The sequence below is a fragment of the Rhinolophus hipposideros genome (genome assembly GCF_964194185.1).
Source record: "Rhinolophus hipposideros genome assembly, chromosome: 10".
Classification (NCBI taxonomy): domain Eukaryota; kingdom Metazoa; phylum Chordata; class Mammalia; order Chiroptera; family Rhinolophidae; genus Rhinolophus; species Rhinolophus hipposideros.
In genome coordinates, this window is record NC_138056.1 from 46,053,740 (window position 1) to 46,075,148 (window position 21,409).

Genomic DNA, 21,409 nt, shown 5'->3' on the forward strand with positions numbered 1-21,409 from the left:
CTATAATTCTTTTTGGCCTATAATTCTTTTTGGTTGTACTCTATGAAGGAATGGTTTTGAGGCAATGGACTTGGTTAGTATAGACACCCCCTTTTTTTTTTTAAGGGGAACAGGACTTTATTGGGGAACAGTGTGTACTTCCAGGATTTTTTTTTCCAAGTCAAGTTGTTGTCCTCTCAATCGTAGTTGTGGAGGGCGCAATTCAGCTCCAGGTCCAGTTGCTGTAGTTAGATGCAGGGGCGCAGCCCACCAACACTCCCCCTGCCGGAGTCAAGGAGTCGAACCGGCAACCTTGTGGTTGAGAGCTCTCGCTCCAACCAAGTGAGCCACCCGGGAGGCAGCTCAGCTCAAGGTGCCATGTTCAATCTTAGTTGCAGGGGGCGGAGCCCACCATTCCTTGCGTGACCAGAAGAGAGAACCGGCATCGTTGTGGTTGAGAGCCCACTGGCCCATGTGGGAATCGAACCGGCAGCTTTCGGCGTTAGGAGCATGGAGCTCCAACCACCTATTCCAGTATAGATACCTTTTTGTGTGCTTATTTTTTATCTATAAAATTAAGATGGGAAAGATACTTAAGCGTTAAATCAATGTTTTTCAGTCTTTTCAAATCATTTTCACTCTTCCTCCAGGAGCCATCGTAGACTATTTTTTCTTACTCGTCTTCTCACTCCATGATATTTTAATAGCACATATATGCTATGTATCTGTTTATGTACCCTTTGGAGGGCCATAAATTATGGTTTATCTGTGATTTTTTTTTTTAGCTCCCTCAAAAACCAGTTTATGTTCCCTTTGAAAATGCGTGTTTTGTTTTTTTTTTTGTAGCACACTTCGTGTTCAGAATTAAATGTCATTTCCACGTGACAGCATGCTTGTAAAGGCTATACTTGATAAAATATGCTGGACTTCTGAAATATATTTGATGTTATTCCATGATTGCAAATTTCTGATTTGTTTGGAGATTTTTGTTTGTTTTGTGAGTACGTTTATACTCATGTTCATTGATTTGAAAATGAATGGTCTCATCTTTTTCTGATATACCTCATTAACTTATGTGCTGAATTTGAATTGTCCTTAATTTTTTTTTTAATCCCCCTTATTGACCTAGGTGCTCAGTAAAAGTTTGTTAAATGAATGAAAGAATGAATAAGTATGGCTGTGAGAAAAAGGATTCCCTTTAGTTATAAGTCAGGTATGATTGCAGGGTAGCAAGTTTTGTTCTACTCTTGGGTGAACTTATGATTCCATTATTAAGGGATCCAGATCTAAGTAAGGCTTTCTTTGATGTTCCTGTTTTCTTGGGAAGCTGTCACCTTTGATTTTGTGGGCAGAGATTATCTTCTGATTTAGAAATAAGCCATATAACAAAGCTGGAAATGGAATAAAGTTAAAGATTTGGAGTATCATTCTATCATTATTAGTTACACATTATCTAACATGGGATTGTGTTTCAATTTGATGGTGATTAATCCAGAGAGTTAAAAGTTGGGATACCAGCTGCAGTTGGTGTTGCCAGATCCTAAGTCATCAGCTCATTTTGTAGGTAAATAATTATTCCTGGCAGGGACAAGGTTAAGATTAAGTCACTGTATGATAACTGAATTTCTGAATGAATGGAATAGTTTTGTTTTAGGAGAGAAATGACAGAGAGTATACCAGCACTTGTAAGCAACAATTTAAAGAGGTTGACCATCCTTTGGGTATTGGTAAGATAGTGCTGAGTAATAAATCATGCTACATGGTTAAGTTCTTCCATGCTACATAGTTAAGGGACAGTTAAAGAGCTATTTGTATACATAAACATCTTTCTTTTTAAGCTTTTTTTTTGGGATATAATTAACATATAGCATATTAGTTTAAAATGTACAACGATTCAATATTTGTATATATTGCAGTATGATTGCAGTAAGTCTGGTTAATACCCGTCACCATACATAGTTAACAAAAATTGCTTTTCTTTTTTTTTAAGGAGGACGCAGCTCAAAGTGGCCCATGCGGGGATCGAACCGGCAACCTTGGTGTTAGTAGCAATGTGCTCTAACCAACTGAGCTAACCGGCTGCCCCCAAAATTTCTTTTCTTGTGATGAAAACTTTTACTTTTTTAGCAACTTTCAAATATGCAATATAGTATTATGACTGTAGACACCAGGCTGTACAATAAATCCCCGTGACTTATTTTTTAGCTGGAAGTTTGCACCTTTTGACCCCCTTTTATCTATTTGGCCTATCCTCTACCTTCTGCCTCTGGCAACCACTGATCTCTGTTCTTGGTATCTGTGAGCTCGTTTTTCTTTTTAGAGATTCCAGATACAAATGAGATCATGTGGTATTTGGCTTTCTCTGACTTATTTCACTTACAGTAACGCTCTCAGATTTCATCTTGTTGCAGATGGCAAGATTTTCTTGTTTCTTATGGCTGAATTATGTGTGTGTGTTTGTGTGAGTGTGACCCACATTTTCTTTATTCATCCATCATTGGACAGACACTTAGGTTGGTTCCATATCTTGGCTATTGTAAATAATGCTGCAGTGAACATGGGGGTGCATATACCTTTTCGAGTTAAGTTTGTTTTTTTGGATAAATACCCAGAAGTGGAATTGCTGGATCATAATGGTAGTTCTACTTTTAAGTTTTTTAGGAACCTCCTTACTGATTTCTATAGGGGCTGCACCATACATTTCCACCAGCAATGCACATGGGTTCCCTTTTCTCCACATCCTTGCCAACATTAGTTATTTCTTGTTTTTTGATGATAGCCATTCTGACAGATGTGAGGTGATACTGTGGTTTTGATTTGCATTTCTTGGATGATGAGTGATGTTGATGAGCACCTTTTCATGTGCCTATTGGCCATCTGTATGTCTGCTTTGGAAAAATGTCCATTCAGATTCATTTTTAAATCAGGTTGTTCTTTTGCTGTTGAGTTGAATAAGTTCTTTATATATTTTGGATATTAACCTCTTGTCAGATACGTGATTTGCAAATATTTTTTCCCATTCAGTAGGTCACCTTTTCATTTTGTTGATGGTTTCTTTTGCTGTGCAAAAGCTTTTTAGTTTGATATGTAGTCTCACTTGATTATTTTTGCTTTTAATGTCAGATCCAAAAAATCATCTCCAAGACAGATGTCAAGGAGCTTACCACCTGTTTTTCTTGTAGGAGTTAGATGGTTTCAGGTCTTACAATGAAGGCCATTTTGAATTAATTTTTATGTATGGTGTTAAGGTAGTGATCCAGTTTGATTTCCTTTGCATGTGGCTGTCCAGTTTTCCCAACACCATTCATTAAACAGACTTTTTTCCCCATTGTATACTCTTGTCTCCTTTGTCGTAAATTGACTATTAATTAATTGTCCTTAATTTTAAAAACTGTTTTCGAAATAATAGTTGATAAACTTTTGTCAGTAAGAATCGGAGGAAGTGTGTGGTATAAACAGTGTAAGCTGGGACTTATTTCCCTCCTATGGGTTTGAGGTAGTTCAAAAATATTTTGTTTTCTGCCGGTTATGGGGATGGATGATCCTTTTTGGTTAAATTTTAACTCAAAAAGAAAAAGAATATCTCTAAGTACATTTTCTAGTTTTTGTTTTAAATAATTGATTGTGCTTGACTAAGTAGTGCTTCAGTTTTGTGGCACAGCTTTAGTACAATTGCAGAAAAGATTTAATGTATGAATTAAATATACTGAGATTGAGTCAGATTATTTGCTTGGATTTTTAAATGACATTAGAAAATATGTTTTCAAATTTTAAATTCTTCAACTTTTTTTTGATCTTTTTCAGTGAGATAATCCATATTTTGGCAAGACAGTATAATCTTGGTGATACTGTCATATTAGGTTGGGGCAAAAGTAATTGCGGTTTTTGCAATTATTTTTAACCTTTTAAACTGCAATTACTTTTGTACCAGCCTAATATTTTCCAAGGTACTCTATTCTATAAATCTTTTGTACTTGTTCAATGATGACTTTTCCCCCTTGATGCCTTTTAAAAAGACTTTTTACAAACAGGTTTTGCTGGCCAACGATTGTTGTTGTTTTTTTTTTTACTCTCATTAAAAGAGATTAATGATATGTTAATTCAAAAGGAGTACAAAAACTTTGTGCACATATCTGAACAAAAGAGAAATAATAACAGTAATGCAGTGTGGGTATCTTTGTGGGGAGATCTGTAGATTTGAGAGGAGAATCAGGATTTTTCTAGATGATGGGTCATAGTGAAAGAGGATGGTTCGTTCTACTCCACCGTTTCTAATAGTGAAACAATTCAAGAAAAGTTATTCATAGATTATCTTCTCTTTTTAATATCAGCTAGCTGAGTCCTTGAGTACTCCTATGAGCTGACTGTGATGCCATTAAAGCTCCTTGTGTGTGATTGGCCACACATTGTTATTCATACAAGGTCCATTTGTTCAAAAGCTGCTATAGAGATTTTTATAGGTAATTTTCTCTTAGAACCTTTAGGTTCAATAAAGCGTCTTTATTTGTTGATTGCCTTATTTTTTAGTGAAATATTGAGGAAATAAGTTTTTCTTCTAGTAATTATATGAAGTGTACGTTGGAGCCCTACAAAGGGAACATTTCCCAAGCTCAAGCACAATCACTTTGCTTTTTAATATTAGCTATTATCTTATACTGAATTGATGTTTCAAGTCTGAAATTAATTAAGTAAATAGGAAAACTTGTAGGGTTTGTTTACAGGCATCAAATTTAAATTAAAAAAAATTACCCTACACTTAGGATTTCTAAATGTTAATAACTGAAAGGACATAAAACTTAGGGTTAGGTTGCTTTGTTTTAAATTCCCTTGTACAGGAAAGTGAGAGTTGTGTTAAAGTACAGTCCACTCATTCTTTTGTCTTTCTAGGTTTCGGCACAAATTCCAGTGGGAATAGTATTTTTGGAAGTAAACCAGGACCTGGGACTCTGGGAACTGGGCTTAGTGCAGGATTTGGAACAGGTAAGGAACTGTACCACAAGATTTAGGAAGTGATACCTCTTGGCTTTCTATTTGCTGGAACTTAAGACTTGTGTTTGATCATAAGCCTGGAAATAAGAGGTCTAAATTTTCATTTTCACAAATGGATTTATAAAACATTTCCAGCAGTTAGACTTTACCAGGTATTAAAACACTGGCACATTTCTGTTAGAGGCTGTATGTTCCCTTTCTACAAAATGTTTGTCCTCTGATAGTTCTGGTCTATCTGGGATTTTCAGTATTTAATGTGAGACTTGTTCCTTTGGTGAGATTATTAACTTTCAGATCCCTTGTGTTACCTTTGTTGGCAGAGATCTGAGACTTTGAACTGTTTATCAAGTAAGCTTTTTTACTCCAATACAAAGAGCACATGCTGAAGTGATTTTTACTCCAATAGAAAGAGCACATGCTGAAGCAAATACTGAGATTTTGCAAGGTGTCTCTATACCTTGTAAGCCTTTTCATCTTAATATACAAATGCAATGTCACACCTTTGTCTCTATTCCTGCTATTGATAATTACTTTTCAGTGTCTTTGAAGACATTGACCGTTCTACCTGCCTAATGTTTTAAACAGTTGGAGGGTGGTGATGTTCATAAAATGAATAAATGCTTCAGCATGTATAGTTCAACAAGGTTGTTGAAGCATACACTTATACCTGCTTTCCAAATTCATCAGACCATGGGTATAGTTATTTACTTGCAGACCACTTAATTTCCATGGTCTCTGCTTCCACTGTCCAGTGATCTGCTATATTGCTTCTATGCTCTGATCATTTATCTGTCATCTCTTTTTTCTTTATTCATATTTTAAATTTGGGGGACTTTATTTATTTTTTATTTTATTGGGGAATATTGGGGAACTGTGTGTTTCTGCAGGGCCCATCAGCTCTAAGTTTTCGTCCTTCAATCTGGTTGTGGAGGGCTCAGCTCAGCTCCAAGTCCAGCTGCCGTTTTCAGTCTTTAGTTGTAGGGGGCACAGTCCACTATCCCATACAGGAATTGAACCCGCAACCTTGTTTTTGAGAGCTCGCCGTCTAACCAACTTAGCCATCTGGCTGCCCTGTCATCTCTTTTTTAATAGAACTATATTTTGTACTCTGTGAACTGTTTCACTTTCTTTTTAAAATAAAAATATAACTGCTTGTAAAAAAATTCAACAATTTGAAAAGTCCTATAGTAATAGCTAGTGAAAGTTTGGTGTGTATTTTTTCAGACCCCTTTATATACATTTTTGAAACGTGCATATACAGAGGGTGCCAAAAAAAAAGAAAGGAAAAAAAGTTAAAATTATAATACTCAATATGTACCAATAGCAAAAGATGAATACAAGTCATGAGTATACATTTTTTTGGCACCCCTGGGTGTGTGTGTGTGTGTGTGTGTACACCACCGCTGGTGCCAAAAAATGTATACAAGTGGACACTTTGGTCATCGTTGCTCAAGCAGTAGTTCACTGTAATCAGAAGTGTCTGGACACTGATGGTAACCACTTTGAGTACCTCTTGTAATTGCAAAAGTCAAACATGACTTGTATTCATCTTTTGTTATCGATACTGTTTCCCCGAAAATAATACCTAGCCGGGCAGTCAGCTCTAATGCGTCTTTTGGAGCAAAAATTAATATAAGACCCAGTATTATGTTATGTTGTGCTGTGTTGTGTTATGTTATGTTATAAAGATCAGGTCTTATAGTAAAATAAGACCAGGTATTATATTAATTTTTGCTCCAAAAGACGCATTAGAACTGATTATCCGGCTAGGTCTTATTTTCGGGAATACACAGTAGAAACACGGTATACCGTGGTCATTTGAGTTATTTGATATTATTAGCAATGCAATAATGAAGATGTTTGTTACATAATTTTCTGTGTGTTAGTGTTATATAGGATTGATTATTAAAATTGGAATTGTGCAAACATACATATATTTTGAATTTTGGTCAGTCTTGTCAATTTGCCTTCCAAAAAAATAGCCAGTTTGCATTTTTGCTCACATATAAAAGTACTCCCTTTCCCATACTCTTTTCATATTGTTGGGCTTTTTCACATTTGCATGCATGATGGTGGAAATTGGTATGTTCTGATTTTCATTTCACAGATGAAATGAATTTCAGTCAGTGATTTTCATTTCACTGACTGGATATTCATATGTATGTTTGCTGGCCATTTGAATCTTTGAATTCCGATTCATAACATTTGATCATTGTTTATTTATGAGACTACTTTATGTATTGTGGGTATTAACTCTTTTTGGTTGTATGGCAGAGTTTCATTTGAGCTTTTTAACTTATTCAAATTGTACTGCGTTACAGAGGGTGTCAAAAAATGTATACACATTTTAAGAAAGGAAAAAACTGTATTAAAATCGTAATACTCAATATATACCGATAACAAAAGATGATTAGAAGTCGTGTATACATTTTTTTTTGGAACCCCTGTTATTTTGCAAGAAATAAAAACTAAAAAGCTCTAGTATTTTGTGTGCTGTGATCCCTAAACTTAAGTAGAATACATCACCTGACATCAGTGTTGTCTTCTAATCCCAAAGGAAGAATTAGCTTTGCTGTGGACAAATTAAGGGTCTTTTTCCCGGGTAGTTTTGATTCTAGAGAGTTTATGAACCAAAAGTCTAAGGGCTGGGTAAGATGTTACTCTGTTGTCAGTTACAGATATTTCCACTAAGTCTTTAATTTTGTTTATGGTATATTTTTATTCAAGTTTTTAGTTTTATGTGGTCAAAATTATCATCATCTCTTTGTCTTTTGGGTCTTGCAGTCTCTTTTCCAGTAATCCAAGATTATTAAATGTTCTGTAACTTTTTTTCTGGTGCTATTGTCTTTTATTCCACAGTAATATAATATCTCAGCCTTTTTATTAATTTGACTATATTCCTATTTTCTTAAACAGTTCTACCTTATAGACAACAAATCACATTTTTATTACTGTTATATGTTCCTCATGAATGCCTTGTCCCCTTAAACTAAAAGCCAAGTAAAGAATTTTACACCCCCAACCTTAACAGCAGATCATATACGGAAATGGGAATTATGAGAATGACCAAGAGAACACTATTAGAATTCTTTCATGATTACATCTGCTAAAGCGTACTTAGTTTTGAGAGGACTGTATCTGGAGACTATTGTACATAAACACAGACATAGATGAACTCTGCATTCCATAGTATCACAAATAGAATAGCACTGTACCTTTAGGCTGTGTTTGTTTTTTTTTTTTTTTTTTTTGGGGGGGGGGACATTAACTAAGTGGATATTCCTATGTGGCTTCTTGTTTTGAGTGATGGGGACTCAAACTCAGCAGAAGTAAATTTACCGGTAATGTTGGCCTTTGCAAACTTCATGATACTTGATTATAGTGATATTACATGTACAAATACGTAAGTTTTTTTGTACACTTAGATTTAAGTGATTGATGTTAGTATAAAATATCTTGTTTATCCTTTGGCATGTGATCTTTTTTTTCCCCTGATGTGCTCAGACTGAGGAGTACTCATTAAATCATAGACGTATCAGTTTCTTCTTCACAGTGATATTAACTATCAGCAGCAGCATTAGTAGTATGCCATTTTCTTGGTAGTGACTTAGTAATATTAAGAAGTTTTAGTTCTCATAATTTTCTATGAAGTAACAAGTTTAAGGGTACATCTAGTAAAGTTGGATTTTATAGTGAGATATACACAGGAAAATCTACCCCAAGATAGATACCATAGATAAAATTAAATTCTAATATTTATTAGAAGATCTCAAAAGAAATATAGTTGTTTCACTTTTTCTGTCAGCATCTTTGGAGTTTCTGGGGTCACTATACCATGGTGCCCCCCCCCACATAGCTTCCTTATAATTCCTACAACTAATCATAAATATAGCATATTTCATAAATCAACATTATCTTACATCAGGATGTCCCTAGTAAGTCCTTTCATTAAGCATAAAAAGCCATTTGTAAATAATATAAGACAGATCTGGATAAAAATACGTATTTTCCCATTGATAAATTGTAATAGTATATGCAAGTCATCTTGTGACAGTCCCTTTCCAGGTCACTTGAACCTCACAATGCCTTTAATTTTGGGGTTATTAAAATGCAGTGGTTTATTAAAATTTTTGAGTTATTAAAATACAGTGGTTTAAAATTTGTGGGTTATTAAAATACAGTGGTTTTTAGACTATTTCATGGTTCTTTACCCAGAGCTGCTGCAAAGATCAGGGAAATACCCACCCATCCAGAACATAAATTTTTATCCATTTTATATATTTGGGTTTTATCTAAGTTTTTGTTTGGAGGTAAGGACATGTTTTGCTACCTGGAAAAATATAGAATCCGGAAATTTGTCTGTAAACCATGTCCTTTGACAGAGGAATATAATTTGAGTTTTTCTTGTAATTTTTACCAATTTCTAATGGTTTAGTACTTATTCCCTGTTCCAAAGCTGGGCTTTTTAGGTGAAATAATCTCATTGTTACATTGTTGTCTTGTCATTGATGCAGTTGGACAGTTAAGGAACGTTTAGGCCATTCAGTCATTAGTCGTCCTCACTAATTTGCTATGTGAATTTCCTTAGGATAAACTTCCTGTCTTTTTTTTGGTTGTGATCTCAAAGCGGTTCCCATTCAAGATTTTTGACTTTCAATTTATTATATCTTTGAAGTGATTTTTGTGATTTTCATGGTAAACCACACGCTGTGAATATGCATTGATGCATTAAAAGGCTCCGAATTGCCAATAACTTTTTGAGGAGGAGGGGATGGAAATTTTTTTTAAAAGTTATGCCAGTGACTTGTATCTAAATAAATTCTCCTCATTTTATACTTTAAAAATCACTGCTGACAATAAGATCCATCATCAAGATTCATTAGGCTTTAAAACATTCCAAGTTTTTGCAGTGGGTTTCCCTCTGGTGAAAATCAGTTCTTACTCCGTATGATCTGATTCATGCTGAAAATTGAATCTAGTAATCTTATCACAAGGCATTTTAGCTTTTTATAAAATAAAAAGTTTGTCTAAAGTAGTTTTCATGAGATATGTACTTGAAAGTGTTAATTTTTGCTATTGGAAGAAAACATATTGGATTTGATTTTCTGTAGTTTAACCATAGTTAGTAAAATAGATGATACTGTGATAGGTTCAGCTGAGTATTTTGATTTTGAAAGATTGGAGCTTAAGGAGAATTGACTTTTTTAAATTCTTTCAAAATCTGTTTTACTATAGAGTAGTAGTTAAGAGCCCTTGGTTGTATTGTCAGATGTAGTGAGGTCTGATCCCCAGTTTCATCATTTACTATGTTTGTGACATTGAGCTAATTAATTACTAAACCCTCAGTTTTCTCGTCTGTAAAATGAGGATAATAGTTTCTACTTTCAGGCTTATGAAGATTGAGTAAGATGGTAGTGGATAATATTTAATAAATGTTAATATCTACCAGACATCTTCTAAATGCTTAATATGTGTTTGTTCATTTTAATCTTAGGCTAAATATCTAAGCTATGTATTATTATCTCGTTATAGTTGAGGAAACAACACAGAGAGATAAACTGTTTTGCCTGTAACGTATAAAATATACTCAACACAGTGCCTGGCATGTAGTTAGCATTTACTCTATTAGCTCTTTTGTTGAAGTGAGTGGGCATTATGAAGTCCAAATGTTTTATATTTTTAAGTAACTGACCTGGTACAACATTGAAAGGATCTTCTGTGGCGCTTTTTTCTTTCCTCTTGTCTCCATAGCTCTTGGTGCTGGACAGGCATCTTTGTTTGGGAACAACCAACCTAAGATCGGAGGGCCTCTTGGTACAGGAGCCTTTGGGGCCCCTGGATTTAATACCACGACAGCCACTTTGGGCTTTGGAGCCCCCCAGGCCCCAGTAGGTAAGTGTCAGTCAACTTTAGAAGGCTTTACTCAGTTTATTTCTTGCTAATAATTTGCTAACCCAATTTTCCATGCCACTTTTGTTCCACCCCTACCAAAGCAGTACATACATACATGTCATTGAAAAATTATGTAGTGCAAAAGGGCTTGTAATAGATCCTGGCCTTCCCTGTTTCCCCATTCCCAGGCCTACTACCCCAAAGAAAGCACTTCTATTACAGCTTTTAATTCACCTGGTATATAATTAAGTTCATCTCTCTAAATGATGTGCTTATATTGCTGTGTTTTGCTTTATTAAATCTAAGTAAATGGTTAATGGTACATGAGAATTTAGCCCATTTATCACCTCTATGTTCATTATTCACTTCTCCCAATGTAGTTATGTTTACTAAAGTCCCTAAGTTTAGTTTTCTCTATTGAAGTGTTTTTCATACTTAATTTATTTGAACTTCCCTTCCTCGTTTTTGCAATACCTGCCTGCCACCTTTATTATTATTTCTAATTTAAAATTAACTTACTTTTTACTTAAATATGTTTTTTAAAAAAAACCTGTGCTCTACCATAAAGGAAAAAATTGATAGATACCACCTGGCATAGGTAGAGTAAGATAGATAGGAATGACGGGAGGGAGGACGGGAGGGAAGGAAGGAGTTTAAATTCATCTCCATGTACCACATTTTGAGAAGACTGCAAAGTTAAGCCGTGTCTTTGTATACTTCTGTCAACTAGGAGATAGTATTTCTTGACTCCCCTTGGTCAAGTAAGAAGTAAGAACATTATTGCCCTTCCTTATCTTTCTCTTTGCCTCATTTCTTTTGCCATCTTTATATTTTTGTGTTGATGAAGTTGTTAACATGTTCTGTCCTACATTACTGTCTCCTTTTCTTTGGTTAAAGCATAAAAGTTATAACCATGAAAACATTGCTGTCCAGCCGAGTACACTTTTGTCATGCAGCTTTTCCTGAGATTTGATTCTTTTTTTCCCTTGCTTTATCAGCCCTTTTCACCTTTCTAAACTACTCCAAATTTTTAAGGATCGTAATTTTACCTTAGGTCCCTCATTCTTTGATCTCTCTGCCCTCCTACAGCCATACGAACTCTAATTATTCCCTAGGCCTTTAGCATTCCCCCGGGATATTCCCTTCAAGTCTACCCAGTGGGAATTGCTGTGTCCTGGATATAGGGTTTTCCTCTTTATATCCGGAATTTTCTGGAATGTGTTTTCAAGTAAATTGTACTCACAAGTCTGAAAATATCTTCATTTGTTCCTCACACTTCAATGATACAGACTTCTGGTGTGAAAATAATTTACCCTCAGAACTTTTACTATATTCCTTCTGGCATTAACCATCACTGAAAAGAATCCTTTCTGATTCTTGAGACTTGTTACCCGCACTCCCACAAGCATTTAGGATTGTTCCTTTGTCCTGAAATTTCAGTGATTTGCTTAGATCTTTTCTAAGCTCTCGTTTTTTGTTGTTGTTTTTTTATTGGCGAAGGGGAACAGTGTGTATTTCCAGGACTTTATTGGGGAGCAGTGTGTTTTTCCCAGGACCCATCAGCTCCAAGTCAAGTTGTCCTTTAATCTTAGTTGTGGAGGGCGCAGCTCAGCTCCAAGTCCAGTTGCTGTTTTCAATCTACCATGTTTCCCCGAAAATAAGACCTAGCCAGATAATCAGCACTAATGCATCTTTTGGAGCAAAAATTAATATGAGACCCGGTATAGTATAAGACCCGGTAATATAATATATAATGTAATATCGGGTCTTATATTAATTTTTGCTCCAAAAGACGCATTAGAACTGACTGTCCGGCTAGGTCTTATTTTGGGGGAAACATGGTAGTTATGGGGGCGGGGGACCACAGCCCACCATCCCCTGCGGGAGTTGAACCAGCAACCTTGTTGTTCAGAGCTCGCACTCTAACCAACTGAGCCATCCGGCCCCCCTGAAAGTTCTTTTTTTTTAAGCATCTGGTTCTAAGAAGCAGTTTTTCTTGAAACCCTGAATTTGTTAATTGGCATTAAATTTTTTTCAATGTTAAGCTGATTGTAACATTCACGAAGGTTCTTCTGTTCCTTAAATCTTCAGGATAATTTTTTTTTTCATTTTCTTTTATATGTGGTGATTCTTTCCATTTACATTTAAGAATAAAGTAATAAAAGGCTCACTGGCTACTTGTGTGTGTGGATAGAGCTCATTTACCAGTAGGTTTCACTTTAAGATAAATCGTACAGGAACCAGCTATTATCTTCTAAATGTTAGCTCTGGGATAATGCAAGCACTCAAACTACTTGTATTTGTTCTTTCCCTGTGTTAACTTGGTTTCATCAGAGGCATGCTCTCGGGTATTCTGGCCTGTCTGTTGAGCATCAGGGATTTAGAGGTTGAAAGGGTGTAGTTGTATATATACTTTGCACTGATTCTTCTCTTCTGTTTTCAGCCTCATTTCATCAAATTTGGTCTTCTTGAATCCCTATCCTTTCTGGGATTCTCCAGGGCATATATGCTCTGTTTTAGGCTGTAATCCCCTTTGAGGGGATCCCCTTTGAGCTATAGTGTTTGCTCTATCTTGCTTTATCACTCCTGTGTCCACTTCTTTCCCCTAGAAATTTTTTATATTTTCTCATCTGTTCATTTACTACATTCCCATTCTTTGTCATTGTGGGTTATATAGATATGTTTTAATTTTATTAACCATAGATTTTAGTTAGGTTTTTGGAGGGAGCAAAAGTGAATTAGAATTCTAATTGATATCTGTGTGAACATTAGAATCAGCTTTATCATTAAAAATGATATTTTCTGTTGATTTCTCATCGTTATTTTTTGTTGTTTTCAGTAGAAGGAGGTTGCATAAATATTGTAACATGCCATTTTTACTTGGATAGCTTTTTAAATGGTTTTTAATAATCCCATTGTTTTTCAAAGCTAATTGAAAGTTCCTGACCAAAGAATTTAATATTACAGTTGCATATGTTAGTGTTACTGCCTACTTAAATGTAGTTGTATTGACTTTTAAAATGTATGTCCTTGCATCATAGAATCTTAGTTGGAAGGTGCTTTAGAGTTTACGAGAAGCCACCCTTACTGTGGGAGTCCCTTACTTGTCTTGAAAATCTCAGTTAAGGTGGCTTCTTTTAACAGTCAGTCCAGTCCATTTGTTCAGGTTGTTTAGAAACCAAATCCTGCCTCCATAGTATTTCCACCCAATGATTCTACTTTTATCTCCGAAAGCTAAATAGACCAGTCTGCTACAGTTTCTTCGTGGAACCCCATTGTTTTCCAGATAAAGTATTATCAGGTTCTTCTGTTTTCAGAAGACTTGATTTTCATACTTTTTCCTATCCCTTTGATCATTTGGTCGTGATGTAGTTTTTCAATATGTTTTCAATTATTATGACCAAAATTGAATACATCACCAGTGGTAGCTTAACGAGTGCTTGTGCTTGCTTGCTTCTCATATCTTATGATTGCTAATGTATCAGCTCTCTTTTCTGTATTTTTAAGTAATACAGTTAACATAGAGAAGATTTCATATTTAAACATACAAAAATAAAAACATCCTCACACATTTTCCTAATTATGTTTGGATTTGTTAAAAGAAGTTGTTATTCTTTTGAACAAACCCAGGTGGGGTAACTTATACTTATTAAATGATGGAATCAGCTGGTGCGGGTCGGCTTTTTCTAATGGATAATTGGCTGTCAAGTAACAAACTGACCAGTGAATATTAGAGTTCTTTCAAAATATCCAGGTTTTCTCAAGTCTCCTTGAATAGTCCACAGAATAGCACCATGCTGGTACTTGTGGCACTGTGTACCAAAAGACACTTTTCTATATATTTTTGTTACCTGTGGTCTTAAAAATGGGTTTACGAAAATTTCTGAATACAGGTGATTTTACTATATGCTCTTTAAATTCACATCTCTGGGTTTCACAATCTTGAGCAACTTTGCGCTCTCTCCTTAAATATTCATTTTTGTATTTAATGAATCCATCTAATTTTAAGAACACTTAATTTGACTTAGGTGGACCTACTCCTTTGTCATAAATTTAGCTTTAGCTGTTCAATTCTGGGTTTCTTGTTATTTTTGCTGCCACTCTTGTGTTTTTTAACTCCTATTGTGAGCATTAAAAATTTCTAAATGTTTTGTTTATGGTACTCCTTTAATGTATACTGACTTACTATATTTTGGCTTTAGCCTTATTTTAAATGTTTATAAAAGAAAAAAGTACGTCTCTAAAATAAGTATGGTCTGATTTTTTATCAGTATTTTTGGAAGTATTTAATTTATCTTGCTTCATCAGTCAAGTACAATGCAGGTAGTGTGGGGTTTTTCTTTTTGACACATTAATTCTTAACACTGAAAGAAAATTAGACTAAAATTAGACTAATTGGGCGATTTTGTTTTCTTTCAATTTTTACTTCAGCGTAATGAGTATTAAATGTAAATGATGAACATGTAAGGATACCTTAATAGCCATTTTCATTTTTGGTATGCTGTATTAATATACATAATATTTTTAATTCTAGAAGTTTTACTTATTAAATCAAAGATACTTTATTTCCACAATGAAACACATCATTATTTTTAATAGTACTTAACCCACCATGTTGATGTATCTTTATTTTTACGACTGTTAATGTTGAATGTAAGTTGTTTCCAAGTCTTGGCTATTACATGTGTCAGAACTTAACAAACATTATATTGTTCCTAGTTTAAGTCCTTTGGTTAAATTTTTATGATTGAAATTATTACGTTAAAAAATATTAAAGCAGTACTTGCTCTATGTACTGTCATATTGTTTCTTTTAGACAGACTAAACCAATTTATAATGTTTTTAGAAGTCAAAGACTATATAATTTGTTTTATACAACTGTGCCACTGATAGGTAATGAGGTATAAAATATTTCTTCAAGGTTGTTTTAATTTACATTTCTTTGCTCACTGAACACCTAAAAAAATTTTATTTATGCTGTCTCTTATGAAATGCCTCTTCATATCTTTAACTCATTAGTTTATTTGATTGTTGATCTCTTCCCAGTGTGTCCCCTGCTCCCCACCAATAATGCCATTGAATGAATCTGAATATTTTGAAGACCACATCTCCAAAAAGAGTTTTGAGTTCTCTTGTTATAAAGGCATTGGATCCTTGGACTGACATCTTGCTTTTTCTTTTCTTTTTTTAAAAAGCTTTGACAGATCCAAATGCCTCCGCTGCTCAGCAGGCTGTTCTCCAACAGCACATCAACAGTCTAACATACTCACCTTTTGGAGACTCTCCTCTCTTTCGGAATCCCATGTCAGACCCTAAGAAGAAAGAAGAGGTAAATTTAAGGATGCTTCTGTAAAATTTATTCTCAGAGTAGGAGAAACTGTGCAGAACGTAATTTCTTATGTATATAGGCTAAGCAAATTTAGGTGTAATTAAGTTTTTAAGACACATTTATTTATGCTGTTCACTTGGCCAGGGAATAAATTATTTTTGCCATTAGAAGGCAGTATGACAAACAGTGAAATGAGCACTGGACTGAAAAGATAAAGGTTGAGACTTCAACAGCCTTGAAATAAAGCAGATATTATTCACATTTTATAGTTGAACAGACTAAGGCTCAGAGAGGCTGATTTTCCTAAAATCGTAATGCTGTTTAGTGGCAAATCAAAATCTTTTCTCCTGATTTCTACATAGCTTTGTCTTCACCTTTTATTTTCTAGTGGCAAAGAAATGATCTTTTGCTCACTGTGATTTGGCATCAAAAGTATAGTCTTTGGTCTGTTTAATTTGTGTAACTCTTACAGTCTGTAAGAGTTGGGCATATCTTTTTTGCCTCTCTGGAATCTTCTTGCCTGTAAAATGGGAATAGTAATACTGTTCAGCGTTGAGAATTTAATGAGATAACGCAAACCTGGTTTATACTAAGTTGTTCGGTATACAGAAATTATTCTTTAGTTATTTATGTCATCTCATTCCTCAGCTGGTTCTTAAATATCCACTTTACCCTGTAAGTAGATATAATGAGAAGCAAAATATAAATTTAAAGTGCTTTTTAAGGTGCTGTGTAAATGTAAGTTGTGATTAGATGAAAATTATATTGTTCATACATAATTTTAGGTGCCTAAGTATGTGCTAATCCCTGTGTTCAACACTGAAGATACAATATATGAAAATAAACAAAAACTTACTCTCTAAGAACTTTTTATCTAGTGAGGAAGACCAGACCTGTATTGTTTAAATTTATTGTAGCTCAATATAGTATATGTAACAATAGAAAGGCCCATCAACTGATGAATGGATAAACAAAATGTTGTGTATCTATACAATAGAATATAACTCAGCCATAATACACGTTATTACAAGGATGAACCTTGAGAACATTATGTATGCTGGGTGGAAGATGCAGTGTAACAACAAAAGGCTTAATGATTCCATTTATATGAAATGTCTAGAATAGGCCAATCTATAGAGACAGAAAGTAGATTCACATTTGCTAAGGGATAAGAGAAGAATTAGGAGATAAAGGGTTTCTTTTTGTAGTAAGGAAAATGTTCTGGAATTAGGTAGTGTTAATGATGTGTAACCTTATAAAAACCGCTGAATTACATGTATTAAAATGATAATTTTTATGTTACATGAATTTTATCTTAATAAATTAAAATATAATAGAGAAAAGAGCATAGATTCTTGAGTGAGTTTGGTAAGGCTTTTCAGAAGAGGTAACATTTAATTCTTTTGTGTATGTATGTAAAATTTGGTAGACCTAAGTCAAGACATTTCCAAAGAAAGGCACAGAATTGTGAAAGATCACAAAAAGATCTGGGAAGTTTCACTGTTACTGAAGTGTAAACAGTCTGCATTGTGAAGAGAAGAATAAATTGTGACAGGTTTTACATGTTAGATATTATTGTTTCAAGTAGTTATATAATCCAGTGTATACTGTTCAAGGACACAAATGTATAACATTCTAAAAATGCTATAGAAACATAGTAAAGGTGCCATCAGAATTAACCTGGAGTCTTTAATCAATTTAGTTGTGTGTCTCCTCCGCTAACTTGTAATATCCTCAAAAATCAGGGAAAGTAATTTTATTTTTGTTCCCAGTGCTTAGTGTTTGATTCACGGTAATTACCAATGTTTACTAAATGATGGATAAATGCAAGCTAATATCAATCTTTTTTCAGACTGATTTGGATTACATAAAAGTTGAACACTAATTTATAGCTGTGTCTCAGTTTTTCTTGAAGCATAAGATTTTTGGTTTAATTGAATAATAATTCGGCTTAGAATTTTTAAGTATTTTTTTAAATGAATATAAATATTGTCATCCTTGTTTTAGAAAACAAAACTAATGCATGCTGTTTTCTTTTGTAAGATGAAGAGAAATACACAAGGTATATTAACATGTTAGTATAGTTTAATATACAAGGCGCACTTCAAATGCAGTATCTTAATTACATTTTGAAACAAGTCAGACAAACAGTTGAATTGGGGGCTGCAGAGATGAGTAAAAATCAATTATAAAGAAGTACAGTTACATTAGCATTCACATACACATACAACATCCTCTGTGTTGACATCCTTGTTTTCTGGAAGCAAAGATTTCCAGGGGTATTTAGTGGGTCAGTGGCAGAGATGAGGTTTGCATTCTGATAGTCTCATTTTTTAAGGCCAAAACCATACATTTGAATTAAACTAGGACTTTCCTTGATGCTTTTGTTTTTCAGAGATTAAAACCAACAAATCCAGCAGCGCAGAAGGCTCTCACTACACCCACTCATTATAAATTGACACCCCGCCCCGCCACTAGAGTTCGACCAAAGGCTTTACAAACAACAGGCACAGCCAAGTCACATCTCTTTGATGGACTGGATGATGATGAACCATCCTTAGCCAATGGAGCGTTTATGCCCAAGTGAGTTTATTTTTGTTAACGTAAATTAAATGTAAAGTACTAAGGTAATAAATATAAAGTAATTTGTAGTTATTTACTTAAATGTACTACAAATGCTATATATTTAATTTGAAAAATACAAAACATCACAGAGAAAAATGAAAATGACCTGGTCATTCCTGCGGATAACCATAATTAACATAAAAATATTCTGACTACTACGCTTCTAGTTTTACATACATATGCTTTTGCTGTGTTTTTTGACAGGTTAGTGTTTGCATAATTTTATTTTAAGCAGAAGACACATTTTTTTCTTAGAACTAATTGGCCAAACTGATTAAGAAGAATCTATATATATTTTTTGAAATTTCCATACAACTGTTGAACCAATAATAAAATAATAACACAGAAAAAAAACACAGGAAAGTGTTTAGAAGAGTTGTTGGTAAACATAAAAAATTAACACTTAAATTATGTATTAGAGCAAATATGCCTTAAAGTGTTAATATATGCATGGAAGAAAAATACATATTAAACTCTTAATAATAGTTAACATCTGGAGATGTCACTTCAGGGCATTTTATTTCTGGATTGCTTATTTTTTCTAGATACATAGTTAGACACATCTATACATAGGCTTTTAAACAGCAAGTACTTTTTTAATCAGAAAAAAACAGTGGTTGGGGCCGGCCCGGTGGCACAGGCGGTTAGAGCTCCATGCTCCTAACTCCGAAGGCTGCCGGTTCGATTCCCACATGGGCCAGTGGGCTCTCAACAAAAAAAAATAAAAAAATAAAGTCTATTTAAAAAAAAAAAAAAAGTTCTCTTCAACTTTATTAAAAAAAAGAAAAAAGAAAAAAACAGTGGTTTTTAACTTTTTTTTTTTTACTCTGGAGGAAAAGTGGGAATTCATCACTTACAGTTCTTTGTCTATTAATGTTAACTTAAAAAATTTCTTTTCTTTCCTTAAAAATATGTTGGGTTGCTGCTTCAGAAAAGGTTGAAAGTCCAATTTTACAAATTTCTTAGAATGGCATTAGGTTATTTTGAAGGCAGATACTGCATATAATTCATGTTTATGTCTCCAGCTTTTAGTAAATTGTTCAGCACAGAGTAGATCAAAAGGGCTTGCATTTACCAGTTCAACCGTCACCCAGGGCAATTTCACCAGGTCACCTTAGGATTTGAAAGTATAATACACAGATAGAAAGGATTCAGGTGGGAAGGTACATATTTTGCTGTTAATACTATATTCCCTTCTTGGCTTCCACTTCTGTGGTGTTGCTCTCAAAGTCTTCACTTAATGTATCAGAAGCATTTCATATAGTTCATCTCTCCTTCCTCTTTGATTTGCTTTCTTAATTGGCTTGCAGGAACCCCACACTCTAGTTTTTTTCCTACCTTACTAGTCACTACTTTTGTCTCCGTTGCTGGTTCCTATTGTTGCCAGTCTCTTAAAATTGAAATTATCGAATATTGGAGGTTTAAGGACAAAAGAGGTGTTGCAGTCGTCATCTTGGATCTTAGGAGAGTGAATTGACTTAAGGAAATGCGAAAGGGTTGCTGAGCACTTGAGATTTCTGGCTATAAACTTAAAGTGAAATTTGCAATGCATTTGAAAAACAAAATGCTTTTGCATTTATTTCCTCTATCTCTCTCCCTTTGACCATATTCTAGAACGCCCAGCAGGAAAGCTGCCTTTTCCATAAGGTGGTCTTGTAGCTCTCCGAGCCCCAAGTGAATTTTTCAATCCCAACTCCGGTATTGTTGCGTTTTATACAAGACATATATTCCATCTCACATTATGGTTAGTTTCTGTGCCAGACTAGAAGTTCCTTAAGGAGAGAAACCACTTCTTACAAACACAGGATGTTTCTCTCCATCCTCTCTGCCACTTATTATAAATCCCCATGGTTCTAGGTCCTGCCCAAACACATACTGTAATTGTGTGGCATGGGCCCCCTATTTCCTTATTAAACTCTGGGGGGAAAAAATTGAAATGATCCTGGGCTCAGTTCGTGATCGCATTTTCATTATTCCCAATTTCATGATTTTTAAGTATCATCTATAGTTGAAAAAAGTCAAAGGATATACATAAAAAATCAAGGATGATTCCCAAACTTTTATCTCCAGCCCGACCTCTCCCCAAACTCTGGATTCTTATATCCAACTCTACTAAACATTTCCACTTGGATGTCTAATAGACGTTTATTTCTAAATCAGCACGTCCAACACCAAACCCCTGATTTTCCACCTCAGACCCGTTCCATCCAAAACCTTCCCTATCTCAGATAATTGCATTTCCATCATTCTAGTTATCAGATGAAAAACTTTGGAATTACCTTTTTTGTGTATACCCCACAGCCAAGCCATCAGCAAATTATCTTTGTTCTATCTTCAAAAATTACCCGGACTCTGACCATTTCTTACCACCTTCACTGCTACTACCATGATCCAAGCTATGCTCTCATGACTGGACTTCTGCAGTATTTCCCAGCTGATCTTTGTGCTTGTACCCTTACCCCTTTGCATTCTGCTCAGTGTAGCTACCACAGTGATCCTTTTGAAGCATAAGTGAGATCATGTCACTCTTCTGTCAAAACGCTATGGTGGTTCATACTTTACACAGTAAAAGCCCAAGTCTTTACAGTGGCATTT

At 34.6% G+C, this 21,409-nt stretch overlaps 1 protein-coding gene across 4 annotated transcripts in view; it reads left to right on the top strand.

Moving 5' to 3' along the window:
- NUP98 (nucleoporin 98 and 96 precursor) overlaps positions 1-21,409 on the top strand; it is a 93,937-nt gene that overhangs the window by 24,432 nt on the left and 48,096 nt on the right. For all 4 annotated transcript variants that reach the window (XM_081063200.1, XM_081063201.1, XM_081063202.1 and 1 more), the window contains exons 11-14: positions 4,867-4,959; positions 10,720-10,860; positions 16,056-16,189; positions 18,585-18,772. In XM_081063200.1, coding sequence (XP_080919326.1) covers positions 4,867-4,959; positions 10,720-10,860; positions 16,056-16,189; positions 18,585-18,772 — 556 coding nt within the window. The remainder of the gene's footprint in view (positions 1-4,866; positions 4,960-10,719; positions 10,861-16,055; positions 16,190-18,584; positions 18,773-21,409) is intronic.